The sequence below is a fragment of the Salmo salar genome, chromosome 12 (genome assembly GCF_965601325.2).
Source record: "Salmo salar chromosome 12, fSalSal1, whole genome shotgun sequence".
NCBI classification, from domain to species: Eukaryota; Metazoa; Chordata; class Actinopteri; order Salmoniformes; family Salmonidae; genus Salmo; species Salmo salar.
Genome location: NC_138302.1, coordinates 98,775,736 through 98,790,619, shown reverse-complemented (window position 1 = coordinate 98,790,619; position 14,884 = coordinate 98,775,736). Strand labels below are relative to the sequence as shown.

At 42.8% G+C, this 14,884-nt stretch overlaps 1 protein-coding gene across 1 annotated transcript in view; it reads left to right on the top strand.

The window, feature by feature from the left end:
• Positions 1–14,884, top strand: part of LOC106566197 (glutamate receptor-interacting protein 2) — a 152,575-nt gene that overhangs the window by 125,105 nt on the left and 12,586 nt on the right. The window contains exons 22-24 of the mRNA XM_082959579.1: positions 6,384–6,501; positions 10,176–10,541; positions 12,640–12,786. Coding sequence (XP_082815705.1) covers positions 6,384–6,501; positions 10,176–10,541; positions 12,640–12,786 — 631 coding nt within the window. The remainder of the gene's footprint in view (positions 1–6,383; positions 6,502–10,175; positions 10,542–12,639; positions 12,787–14,884) is intronic.

Sequence of the window (14,884 nt, the reverse complement as noted above, 5' to 3'; positions counted from 1 at the left end):
ATTCACTACTGTAAGTCGCTCTGGATAAGACCGTCTGCTAAATTACTAAAATGTAAGACTAGGCTATCACCCTGCATTTCATGTTGGCCTTTTATAAAAAACATTTCATGTAATTCTACTACACTTTATATGAATGGAGACATTAGTAGAATCTTTTTAAATACTATAAAAATTACAGGGTAGCCTACTCTGCTGACGCTGACAAACTGATCAAGCCTCCCCTTTGCACTTCCTCTAAGGCTCTGGCCACATATCTACTCTAGTGTACTACTTTGTCTGCAATCTGTTGGCATGCATTCTAAGTAATCTGCAATCTGTTAGCATGCATTCTAAGTAATCTGCAATCTGTTGGCATGCATTCTAAGTAATCTGCAACCTGTTAGCATGCATTCTAAGTAGTAGTATTTGAGTAGTACAGTATGTGAGTAGTAAGTAGTATGTTAAATGTATGTGAGTAGTATGTTAATAGTTGTATTTAGTAGTATGTAAATATTATGTTAGTTAGTAGTATGTGAGTAGTATGTGAGCGGTTTGTGAGCGGTATGTGAGCGGTATGTTAGTTGCATGTGAGTAGTGTGTTAGTGGTATGTTAGTACCATATTAGTAATATGTTAGTGAGTTAGTAGTATGTTAGTTAGTAGTATGTTAGTTAGTAGTGTGTTAGTTAGTAGTATGTTAGTAGTATGTTAGTTAGTAGTGTGTTAGTTAGTAGTATGTTAGTAGTATGTTAGCGAGTTAGTAGTATGTTAGTGAGTTAGTAGTATGTTAGTAGTATGTTAGCGAGTTAGTAGTATGTTAGTAGCTTGTGAGTAGTATGTGAGTAGCATGTTAGTGGAATGTTAGTAGCATGTGAGTAGTATGTTAGTAGTATGTGAGTAGTATGTGAGCGGTATGTGAGCGGTATGTGAGTAGCATGTTAGTGGAATGTTAGTAGCATGTGAGTAGTATGTTAGTAGGGGGGGGCGGATGTGAGCGGTAGTGAGTGCTGTAGTGGAGTTAGTAGCTGGAGTGTTGAGTAGCTGTGGTGAGTAGTGGGTGTAGTAGTAGCTGTGGTAGTGGGAGGGGGCTTGTGAGTAGTATGTAAGTAGTATGTTAGTGGTATGTGAGTAGCATGTTAGTGACATGTTTGTGGAATGTGAGTAGTATGTTTGTGGAATGTGAGTAGTATGTTTGTGGAATGTGAGTAGTATGTTAGTGGAATGTGAGTAGCATATTAGTAATATGTTAGTGAGTTAGTAGTATGTTAGTTAGTAGTATGTTAGTTAGTATTATGTTAGTTAGCAATGTGTTAGTTAGTAGTATGTTAGTTAGTATTATGTTAGTTAGCAATGTGTTAGTTAGTAGTATGTTAGTTAGTAGTATGTTAGTTAGCAATGTGTTAGTTAGTAGTATGTTAGTAGTATGTTAGTTAGTAGTATGTTAGTTAGCAATGTGTTAGTTAGGAGTATGTTAGTAGTATGTTAGCGAGTTAGTAGTATGTTAGTTAGTCAGATGTTAGTTAGTAGTATGTAAGTAGTATGTTAGTGGTATGTGAGTAGTATGTTAGTGGTATGTTAGTAGTATGTGAGTAGTATGTTAGTGGTATGTTAGTAGTATGTAAGTAGTATGTTAGTGGTATGTTAGTAGCATGTGAGTACTATGTAAGTAGTATGTTAGTGGTATGTGAGTAGCATGTGAGTAGTATGTGGGAGGGGGGTATGTTAGTAGCATGTAAGTAGTATGTTAGTGGTATGTGAGTGGAATGTTAGTAGCATGTGAGTAGTGTGTTAGTGGTATGTTAGTAGCATGTGCGTAGTATGTTAGTGGTATGTGAGTAGCATGTTAGTGGTATGTGAGTAGCATGTTAGTGGTATGTTAGTGGAATGTGAGTAGTATGTTAGTGGAACGTGAGTAGTATGTTAGTGGAATGTGAGTAGCATGTGCGTAGTATGTTAGTAGCATGTGAGTAGTATGTTAGTGGTATGTTAGTAGCATTTTAGTGGTATGCTAGTAGCATGTGAGTAGTATGTAAGTAGTATGTTAGTGGTATGTTAGTAGCATGTTAGTGGTATGCTAGTGGTATTTAAGTAGTATGTTAGTAGCATGTTAGTAGTATGTAAGAAGTATGTGAGTAGCATGTTAGTGGTATGTTAGTAGTATGTAAGTCAGTAGTGTGTAAGTGAGTTAGTAGTATGTTAGTAGTATGTGAGTAGCATGTTAGTAGTATGTTAGTTGGTAGTATGTAAGAGATTAGTGTGTAAGTGAGTTAGTAGTATGTGAGCAGTATGCTAGTGGTATGTTAGTAGTATGTTAGTTAGTAGTATGTTAGTGAGTAGTATGTAAGTGAGTTAGTAGTATGCTAGTGGTATGTTAGTAGCATGTAAGTAGTATGTTAGTGAGTTAGTATTATGTTAGTTAGTATTATGTTAGTTATTAGTATGTAAGTAGTATGTTAAATGTGTTATGGTTAGGGGTTAGGGTTAGGGGTTAGGGGTTAGGGGTTAGAATTAGGGGTTAGGGGTTAGGGTTAGGGGTTAGGGTTAGGGGTTAGGGTTAGGGGTTAGAATTAGGGGTTAGGGTTGGGGTTTAGGGTTAGGGTTAGGGGTTAGGGGTTGGGGTTAGGGGTTAGGGTTAGGGGTTAGAATTAGGGGTTAGGGTTAGGGTTGGGGTTTAGGGTTAGGGGTTAGGGTTTAGGGTTGGGGTTAGGGGTTAGGGTTAGGGGTTAGGTTTGCAAAATTCCAGTAACTTTCCCAGTTAAAAAAAAAAATCCTGATTGGACAAATCTCGATTTCCTGCTTTTTCTCCTTTTGATTCTGGGAATCTTCCATCCGGTATTTCTGTAAAATCTGGAAATATTTCTGAAAAAGACCAGAATTTGACAAGTCTATTTCAACCTATACTACCCTGCTTCTCCAGTACCTAGACCTTTAATTACCAGCTAGCACTGTTTATCTGCTCTTATTTCATGCATCAACTGTCACTCGTGATACCTCTGATGCAGTGCTACATAAAATGCAGACACTGTAGTGGCTTCCTTACGAAATTCACCGTAGCCACTGCCCAAACCTGAAACGGGATTGTTTCGGACGCATAATGTCCACATTCGAAGTTCCCAAACGGCCAAAACATTCAATGAGATCAAGGGATATGGTGCAACTAAAAAAAGGTTTATTCTTCTTATATCAAACAAAAAATGATTCTCTAATCAATTTAGATCATAGATTACTTGACATTTATATGTCTGTATGGTCAAGACTATACCGCTCCCCGCGTCTAGCTAGGACTCCCTTCTTCTCTCGAAGGCCCAACTTCCTGCCTTTATCCTATCCTATCACTAACACACTTACCACAGTACAACGAATGAACAAGAGGGGGAGCTAAAAACTAAGTTACACTAAGAATAAAGGAATCTATCTCAATCAGGTAAAGATAAATCATAAAGGTATTTCATCATATACATTCATATTTAATATATTTACACAAACGTGCAGAGAGCTCTGTATGTTCTGTCTTTTATACAAATATGTCCAAATCGGTTTTAACATAGACTATAGATATACCAGAGTATGGCTAATATTTCCACCACAGGCGGCCGGTGGCACCTGAATTGGCACCTTAATCAGCTCATAATAATGGCTGGAACGGAGTGAATGGAATGGTATGGAACACCTGGTTTCCATGTGTTTGATTCCATTCCACTGACTCCATTCCAGTCATTATTATGAGCCGTCCTCCCCTCGGCAGCCTGCTGTGGTTCCCACCTGTACTTCCCCATCCTGCTTCTCCCTGCCTGGACCTGGGATTGCCAGTTAGCACTCTTCAACTGTCACACATGATGCCTGTGATTCAGTCAGTTTTATATAACATGTTGTTGAATTATATAACCCTCATGTCACACATTCACTTTAGTCATCCCACACATTTTGTTCTGTATTCATCATTGTGTTCCCTTTTCCTCCATTCATGCCTCAATTTACTTTCTCTTGTCAGTACCAACAACTTTCAACTAATATTACGATGGCTGCTATGTTAGCTGCTACATGATAAGCTAATGGTAACGATGAGCTAATGGTAACGATGAGCTAATGGTAACGATAAGCTAATTGTAGTGATGAGCTAATTGTAGTGATGAGCTAATGGTAATGATGAGCTAATGGTAATGATGAGCTAATGGTAACGATGAGCTAATGGTAATGATGAGCTGATGGTAACGATGAGCTAATGGTAACGATGAGCTAATGGGAATGATGAGCTAATGGTAACGATGAGCTAATGGGAATGATGAGCTAATGGTAACGATGAGCTAATGGTAACGATGAGCTAATGGGAATGATGAGCTAATGGTAAGTCTCGGGGGAGGACAGTCTAACCACAAGGCCACTGAGTTTAAAATACTACTAATAATATTATTGTAGAACCAGGAGGAGCTATTGAACTTATTGCTTCATTATCCTCCAACATGTTTCAGTCCTGCCGTCTTCAATCAAACTGACAGGACAGCCACAGCATGGCTTCTTGTAATAACCTGCATCAATGCACTTATCCGCTAACTTGAGGTGCGTTCGAAATTCAATCTGGAGTGCCAGAGTGCATTCAGAGTGCCCTCTGGGCATTTGTAAAATTCAGAGCGTTTTGCTCTCGGAGCGTTCAGAGCGTACACTGGATGCTCTGGCCGAGGAGTAGTGTTGATCCGATTGTTCTGGCCTCACAACAGCAGTCAAACACCCAAGCTAACTGGCTAATGTTAGCTAGCTTGCTAGGCACTTCCAGACACAAATGAGAGAACAGCTCACTGACCATTTTACTCGCCCTAGCAGAGCTGGTTAGGCTGTTTACATGTTACCCAGAGGGTTGGTGACTGTAACTGTGCTGCTGGCAACAATTTAATAGAGTTTTTTTGCCGACGTTTACTGCCATATTCAATGGGTGTTGAGCGTTAGTAAATTAATCAGTTATTCTGCGCTCTGGCACACTCAGACGAGAGTGCTCTGAAATTAGAGCAGATAGCCAGAGCGAATTTACGAACGCACCCATATTCATACAAGATTTATATAAGCCATTGTAATGCATTGATGTGAGCCATTAAAACATACAAAATAGTGAAGAGTGAAAGCCTCTCATACTGTAGGGTTTCATGTACTGCTCTCCTCTGCTCTCATACTCTAGGGCTTCATGTACTGCTCTCGTCTCCTCTCATACTGTAGGGTTTCATGTACTGCTCTCCTCTCATACTGTAGGGTTTCATGTACTGCTCTCCTCTCCTCTCATACATACTGTAGGGTTTCATGTACTGCTCTCCTCTCATACTGTAGGGTTTCATGTACTGCTCTCCTCTCATACTGTAGGGTTTCATGTACTGCTCTCCTCTCCTCTCATAACTACTGTAGGGTTTCATGTACTGCTCTCCTCTCATACATACTGTAGGGTTTCATGTACTGCTCTCCTCTCATACTGTAGGGTTTCATGTACTGCTCTCCTCTCATACTGTAGGGTTTCATGTACTGCTCTCCTCTCATACTGTAGGGTTTCATGTACTGCTCTCCTCTCATACTGTAGGGTTTCATGTACTGCTCTCCTCTCATACTGTAGGGTTTCATGTACTGCTCTCCTCTCATACTGTAGGGTTTCATGTACTGCTCTCCTCTCATACTGTAGGGCTTCATGTACTGCTCTCCTCTCATACTGTAGGGTTTCATGTACTGCTCTCCTCTCATACTGTAGGGTTTCATGTACTGCCTCCTCCCTCTCATACTGTAGGGTTTCATGTACTGCTCTCCTCTCCTCTCATACTGTAGGGTTTCATGTACTGCTCTCCTGCTCCTCTCATACTGTAGGGTTTCATGTACTGCTCTCCTCTCATACTGTAGGGTTTCATGTACTGCTCTCCTCTCATACTGTAGGGTTTCATGTACTGCTCTCCTCTCATACTGTAGGGTTTCATGTACTGCTCTCCTCTCCTCTCATACTGTAGGGTTTCATGTACTGCTCTCCTCTCATACTGTAGGGTTTCATGTACTGCTCTCCTCTCATACTGTAGGGTTTCATGTACTGCTACATGGAAAATGTTACACGTATTCTGATTCTTTATTGTGTTGCCACAGTCACACACGCATCATTTTTTACTCACACAACACCTTCTTTTTTAGTTGTATTGTTTGTATATGGTTGTATTTTAAATGTGTGTGACTGTCCTTGTCTATCAGTTTTTTTTGTTACTTGTCATGTTTTGTGTTTATTGTGGATCCCAGGAAGAGTAGCTGCTGCTTCTGGTAAATCTAACGAGGCTCCTAATAAACACACACTAAACAATACACAAGCCAGCCTCATAGTGACGGCATCATGATATACTGTTCATCTAGCATGTGACATCTAACACGTGTACTTTCCTGTGGTCGTCGATACAGATACACCAGCCAGCCTCACAGTGACGCCATCATGCTCGACCACGAGGACAGTTTCTGGTGTCAGGCCCTGGAAGACCTGGAGACCTGTGGACAGTCTGAGCTCCTCAGAGAGATAGAGGTATACTACCATAACTTATCTGGTTAAATAAAGGCAAGTAGTCTTTTACACTCACAGTCCCTTGTCATCCCGTATACAGGTTGAAAATGGCAGATTTGGCCTCCCGAGTGGTGCAGCGGTCTAAGGCACTGCATCGCAGTGTTGATGCGTTACGATCTCAGGCTGTGTCAAAGCCGGCCGTGACATCGAGTCCCATAGGGCAGCGCACAATTGGCCCAGCGTCGTCAGTTAGCATAGATCCTATTGTTGCTTTATATATCAGTTAGCATAGATCCTATTGTTGCTTTATATATCAGTTAGCATAGCATCTATTGTTGCTTTATATATCAGTTAGCATAGCATCTATTGTTGCTTTATATATCAGTTAGCATAGCATCTATTGTTGCTTTATATATCAGTTAGCATAGCATCTATTGTTGCTTTATATATCAGTTAGCATAGCATCTATTGTTGCTTTATATATCAGTTAGCATAGCATCTATTGTTACTTTATATATCAGTTAGCATAGCATCTATTGTTGCTTTATATATCAGTTAGCATAGCATCTATTGTTGCTTTATATATCAGTTAGCATAGCATCTATTGTTGCTTTATATATCAGTTAGCATAGCATCTATTGTTGCTTTATATATCAGTTAGCATAGCATCTATTGTTACTTTATATATCAGTTAGCATAGCATCCATTGTTGCTTTATATATTAGTTAGCATAGCATCTATTGTTGCTTTATATATGTTAGCATAGCATCTATTGTTACTTTATATATCAGTTAGCATAGCATCTATTGTTGCTTTATATATCAGTTAGCATAGCATCTATTGTTGCTTTATATATCAGTTAGCATAGCATCTATTGTTACTTTATATATCAGTTAGCATAGCATTTATTGTTGCTTTATATATCAGTTAGCATAGCATCTATTGTTGCTTTATATATCAGTTAGCATAGCATCTATTGTTGCTTTATATATCAGTTAGCATAGCATCTATTGTTGCTTTATATATCAGTTAGCATAGCATCTATTGTTGATTTATATATCAGTTAGCATAGCATCTATTGTTGCTTTATATATGTTAGCATAGCATCTATTGTTGCTTTATATATCAGTTAGCATAGCATCTATTGTTGCTTTATATATCAGTTAGCATAGCATCTATTGTTACTTCATTTACAGTGCAATCGGAAAGTATTCAGACCCATTCCCTTTTTTCCACATTTGTTACATTACAGCATTCTAAACGGTTTTAAGACATTTTTGCAGATTTATTAAAAATAAAAAACATACCTTATTCAGACCCATTGATATGACACTTGAAATTGAGCTCAGGTGCATCCTGTTTCCATTTATCATACTTGAGATGTTTCTACAACTTCATTGGAGTCCACCTGTGGTAAATTCAATTGATTGGACATGATTTGGAAAGGCACACACCTGTCTATATAAGGTCCCACAGTTGACAGTGCATGTCAGAGCAAAAACCAAACCATGATGTTGAATGAATTGTCCTTAAAGATCCAAGACAGGATTGTGTCGAGGCACAGATCTGGGGAAGGGTACCAAAAATGTTCTGCACCATTGAAGGTCCCCAAGAACACAAGTCCCTCCATCATTCTTAAATGGAAGACGTTTGGAACCACCAAGACTCATCCTAGAGCTGTCCGCCCGGCCAAACTGAGCAATTGGGGGAGGAGGACCTTGGTCAGGGAGGTGACCAAGAACCCGATGGTCACTCTGACAGAGCTCCAGAGTTCCTCTGTGGATATGGGAGAACCTTCCAGAAGGACAACCATCTCTGCAGCACTCCAACAATCAGGCCTTAATGGTAGAGTGGCCAGACGGAAGCCACTCCTCAGTAAAATTCTAAAAAAACAGTTTTTGCTTTGTCATTATGGGGGTATTGTGATGTCATTATAGGGGTATTGTGATGTCATTATGGGGGTATTGTGATGTCATTATGGGGGTATTGTGAGTAGATTGATGATGGAAAAACATTTTTTTTTCTTTTTTAGAATAAGGATGTAACGTAACAAAATCTATAAAAAAGTCAAGGGGGCTGAATACTTTCCTAATGCACTGTATGTAATTCAGGGCTCATCTGTAAAATAGACCTTGGTCTCACTATGACTCCCTGATAAAATAAAGGTTAAATAAATAAAGAACTACACTACTATTTACTCTACTCTACTCTACTTTACTCTACTTTACTCTACTATTTACTCTACTATTTACATACTCTACTCTCTACTCTACTCTACTCTACTTTACTCTACTCTTTACTATACTCTATATTGTACTATACTATACTCTACTCTTTACTCTACTCTTTACTCTACTCTTGACACTACTCTACTATACTCTACTCTTTACTATACTCTTCTCTATACTATACTTTACTCTCCACTCTACTATACTCTACTCTTTACTATCCTTTACTCTTTACTATACTCTACTATTTACTCTACTCTTTACTCTACTATACTCTACTCTTTACTCTACCCTACTCTTTACTCTACTCTTTACTCTACTCTACTATACTCTACTCTACTCTTTACTCTACTCTCTACTCTACTCTACTATACTCTACTCTTTACTCTACTCTTTACTCTACTCTACTCTACTATACTATACGCTTTACTATACTATTCTCTATACTATACTTTACTCTCCACTCTACTCTACTCTTTACTATCCTTTACGCTTTACTGTACTCTCTACTATACTCTTTACTCTACTCTACTCTTTACTCTACTCTACTCTTTACTCTACTCTTGACTCTACTCTCTACTCTACTCTTTACTCTACTCTCTACTCTACTCTTTACTCTACTTTACTATCCTTTACTCTAGTCTACTCTTTACTCTACTCTTTACTCTACTCTACTCTTTACTCTACTATACTCTACTCTTTACTCTACTCTACTCTTTACTCTACTCTACTATTTACTCTACTCTTTACGCTGCTCTACTATTTACTCTACTCTTTACTCTATTCTACTCTACTCTTTACTCTACTCTACTCTACTCTACTCTTTACTCTACTCTTTACTCTATTCTACTATTTACTCTACTCTTTACGCTGCTCTACTATTTACTCTACTCTACTCTACTCTTTACTCTACTCTACTCTACTATTTACTCTACTCTTTACTCTACTCTACTATTTACTCTACTCTTTACGCTGCTCTACTATTTACTCTCCTCTTTACTCTACTCTTTACACTACTCTTTACTCTATTCTACTATACTCTACTCTTTACTCTACTCTCTACTATACTTTACTATACTCTACTCTTTACCCTACTCTACTATACTCTGCTCTACTCTACTCTGCTCTACTCTACTCTATAATCTACTCTGTACTATACTGTACTCTACTATACTCTACTATACTCTACTATACTCTACTCTTTACTCGACTATACTCTACTCTTTACTCTACTCTACTATACTCTACTATACTCTACTATACTCTGCTCTACTCTTTACTCTACTCTCCTATACTCTACACTTTACTCTACTTGTGAAAATGCCAGAGAGCCGGTGTTTGGAGGATATATTGGCACGGGTGTTGTTAGGCCTGAGACAAAGTTGACATATTGATTGACAAATTTTCATTTATATATTTATATATTTTATATATATATTAATCTACTCTACTCTACTCTCTCTATAGGCATCCATTATGACGGGCAGTGCCATCAGTATTGGGGTGGATGGTAACAAGTCCCATGCCCTCCCCCACCCTGGGGACCCCGTCTGCCAGCCCCGCATCAGCCCTCTGCGGAGGAGCTCCCTCCTGCACCACGATGCCAAGACCCACCTGCACCAGGAGGCCCACCTCCACCAAGGGGCCCACCTTTACCCGGAGGCCCATCTGCACCCGGAGGCCCAACTCCTGCATCACGAGGCCAGAACCCAGCTGCATCACGAGGCCAGGGCAAAGAACACACTCCGGGTGTCTGAGAAGACCTGGGAGTCTCGCAGGATCAAGGAAGAGATGCAGGAGATCCTCTCCCCTACCCCTCTGGAGCTACACAAGGTGACTGCCATACCCACCAGTGAGAGATACCCTCCTGGAGGTTTTCACTCCAACCCTGTTTCTGGAGAGATACCCTCCTGTAGGTTTTAACTCCAACCCTGTTCCTGGAGAGCTAACCTCCTGTAGGTTTTAACTCCAACCCTGTTCCTGGAGAGCTATCCTCCTGTAGGTTTTCACTCTAACCCTGTTCCTGGAGAGCTAACCTCCTGTAGGTTTTAACTCCAACCCTGTTCCTGGAGAGCTACCCTCCTGTAGGTTTTAACTCCAACCCTGTTCCTGGAGAGCTAACCGCCTATAGGTTTTCACTCCAACCCTGTTCCTGGAGAGCTAACCTCCTGTAGGTTTTCACTCCAACCCTGTTCCTGGAGAGCTACCGTCATGTCCTGTAGGTTTTAATTACAACAGGTTTGGAGTGAGAACCTACAGGAGGGTAGCTCTCCAGGAACAGGGTTGGAGTTAAAACCTACAGGAGGTTAGCCCCTCAGGAACAGGGTTGGAGTTAAAACCTACAGGAGGTTAACTTTCTAGGAACAGGGTTGGAGTGAAAACCTACAGGAGGTTAACTTTCTAGGAACAGGGTTGGAGTGAAAACCTACAGGAGGTTAACTTTCTAGGAACAGGGTTGGAGTTAAAACCTACAGGAGGTTGACTTTCTAGGAACAGGGTTGGAGTATAAACCTACAGGATGTTAACTTTCTAGGAACAGGGTTGGAGTATAAACCTACAGGAGGTTAACTTTCTAGGAACAGGGTTGGAGTTAAAACCTACAGGAGGTTAGCCCCTCAGGAACAGGGTTAGAGTGAAAACCTACAGGAGGTTAACTTTCTAGGAACAGGGTTGGAGTGAAAACCTACAGGAGGTTAACTCTCCAGGAACAGGGTTGGAGTTAAAACCTACAGGAAGTTAACTCTCCAGGAACAGGGTTGGAGAGCCCTGTACCACTGGAACCTGACCACCGTGTTCTGTTGAGGTCTAGACAGTGTAACACACCACAGTAATCAATAATAGATCAATACATGCATTATTGAGCAACAACACTCTTATTGATTGATCGGCTTGTGTACCCGACTCTCCCGTGTCAGACCAACCTGCCTGCTATACTTAATTTTCACAATGGCAGGTATTTACTGAGGAAGATTTTACTTGCAATGATCGTGATGGCTATTGCACCTTGAATCCACTTATTGTACCATACGTCAGCTAAATGACTGTAAATGAAGGCTTCAATAAGAGTCTTTCAGCTAAATGACTGTAAATGAAGGCTTCAATAAGAGTCTTTCAGCTAAATGACTGTAAATGAAGGCTTCAATAAGAGTCTCTTGTCAGCTAAATGACTGTAAATGAAGGCTTCAATAAGAGTGTCTGTCAGCTAAATGACTGTAAATGAAGGTTACACCATATTATAAACTGGGTGGTTCGAGGCCTGAATGCTGATTGGCTCACAGCCGTGCTACACCAGAGCGTATACCACGGGTATGACAAAACATTTATTTTTACTGGTATAATTACGTTGGTAACCAGTTTATAATAGCAATAAGGCACCTCGGGGGTTTGTGGTATGTGGCCAATATACCACGGTTAAGGGCTGTATCCAGGCACTACGTGATGCGTCGTACGTTAGAACAGCCCTTAGCTGTGGTATATTGGCCATATACCACACCCCCTCGGGCATTATTATAAACCGGGTAGTTTGGGTCCTTGAAGCTGATTGGCTGAAACAGTAATCCATCTGTGTATATCAGACAAAATACCACGGGTATGACACATAACTACTTGTTTACCGTTCTATTTATGGTAGTAACTGGGGTTTGTGGTATAGCCGATATACCACTACTAAGGCCTGAATCCTAACAGTCTTGAAGCTACATATGTAGCCTTGAAACTTTGTGTTTGCAGCACTAAACTAACAGGTTAAATTAACTAACAGGTAGTAACTATGTGTTTGCAGCTCTAAACTAACAGGTTAAATTAACTAACAGGTAGTAACTATGTGTTTGCAGCTCTAAACTAACAGGTTAAATTAACTAGCAGGTTGTAACTATGTGTTCGCAGCTCTAAACTAACAGGTTAGATTAACTAACGGGTTGTAATTCCCCAGGTGACGGTGATGAAGGATCCAGAGAGCGATGACTTCGGCTTCAGCGTCTCCGACGGGTTCCTGGAGAAAGGTGTTTATGTCAACATGATCCGTCCGGAGGGCCCAGCAGACCGCGCAGGCCTGAAACCATATGACAGGATCCTCCAGGTGATCACTCTCCCTCTACCTACCCCCTCCCCCAGCCTGTACCCTCTACCTACCCCCTCTACCTACCCCCTCTACCTACCCCCTGTACCTACCCCCTCTACCTACCCCCTCTACCTACCCCCTCCCCCAGCCTGTACCCTCTACCTACCCCCTCCCCCAGCCTGTACCCTCTACCTACCCCCTCTACCTACCCCCTCTACCTACCCCCTGTACCTACCCCCTCTACCTACCCCCTCTACCTACCCCCTCCCCCAGCCTGTACCTACCTACCCCCTCCCCCAGCCTCTACCTACCCCCTCTACCTACCCCCTCTACCTACCCCCTCCCCCAGCCTCTACCTACCTACCTACCCCCTCCCCCAGCCTCTACCTACCCCCTCTACCTACCCCCTCCCCCAGCCTGTACCCTGTACCTACCCCCTCCCCCAGCCTCTACCTACCCCCCAAGCCTCTAGCTACCCTCCCCAGCCTCTACCTACCCTCCCCAGCCTCTACCTACCCCCCCAGCCTGTACCTACCCTCCCCAGCCTCTACCTACCCCCTAGACTCTACCTACCCCCCCCAGCCTCTACCTACCCCCCAGCCTCTACCTACCCCCCCCCCAGCCTGTACCTACCCTCCCCAGCCTCTACCTACCCCCCCAGCCTGTACCTACTCACCCAACTTGTATCTGAATGCCTGCCTGCCTGCCTGCCTGCCTGCCTGCCTGCCTGCCTGCCTGCCTGCCTGCCTGCCTGCCTGCCTGCCTGCCTGCCGCAGAGAGAGAGAGGCAGAGGAGTGAGAGGCAGAGGAGTGAGAGGCAGAGGAGTAAGAGGCAGAGGAGGGAGAGGCCGAGGAGTGAGAGGCAGAGAGGCAGAGGAGGGAGAGGCAGAGGAGTGAGAGACAGAGAGAGGCAGAGGAGGGAGAGGCAGAGGAGTGAGAGACAGAGAGAGGCAGAGGAGGGAGAGGCAGAGGAGTGAGAGACAGAGAGAGGCAGAGGAGTGAGAGGCAGAGGAGTGAGAGACAGAGAGAGGCAGAGGAGTGAGAGACAGAGGAGTGAGAGACAGAGGAGTGAGAAGCAGAGGAGGGAGAGGCAGAGGAGTGAGAGACAGAGAGAGGCAGAGGAGGGAGAGGCAGAGGAGTGAGAGACAGAGAGAGACAGAGGGGTGAGAGGCAGAGGAGTGAGAGACAGAGAGAGGCAGAGGAGTGAGAGACAGAGAGACAGAGGGGTGAGAGGCAGAGGAGTGAGAGACAGAGAGAGGCAGAGGAGTGAGAGGCAGAGGAGTGAGAGACAGAGAGAGGCAGAGGAGGGAGAGGCAGAGGAGTGAGAAACAGAGAGAGACAGAGGGGTGAGAGGCAGAGGAGTGAGAGACAGAGAGAGACAGAGAGAACCCTGTCAGTGCTAGTATCTGTAAGTAGTGTTTGATCATTCCAGCCCGGGTCCATCACACAAGTTACCACCGTCTGAAGCTATGATGTTGAAATGCCTATTTACTCTGTTCCATATAAGTAGTGTTTGTTCATGCCTGACACCCAGCCAGCAGGTTAAATATAAACTGCTGTGAGATAGATAGGTAGGTAGGTAAGGGGTGGAGAGGAAGTCAAAGACAAAGGCCCTTTTATCACGCTAAGGTTGTACAGAGTTTAAATGTGACTGTGCCGAGTGTGACGCAGAGCGGAACAGGTGAACCCAAGAGCAGACTCAGATGAGGAGACCAGGATGAGGTAACCAAGGTATTTATTGAAACACGTGGGGGGGGGGGGGGGGATTGAGGGGAGGCCAGGGGAAGCTCAGGCGGTTTGCAGGAAACCTGGTGAGGAGGCTGAGGCTGGAGCGAGAGGTGTTGGGACAGGGTAAGCAGATCCAGAGGGGAATCGAAGGGAGCCGTAAAGGTGGGGATCCAGGACAGAGTAGCAGGACTGACGAGATGTATGACTGGAGACACGGACCAGAGTCAGAGAGGGCAGAACTTTCCCTTGCCTGACGCGGAGAGGAAAACAGGCACAACAGGACAATAGGATCTAAACAGGAACAAACGGCTAGAAACATAGACTGACTGAGCAGAGTTTACAATCTGGCAGCGTGGAAGTGGCAGGGCTGAGTATTTGTAGAGGTTTTT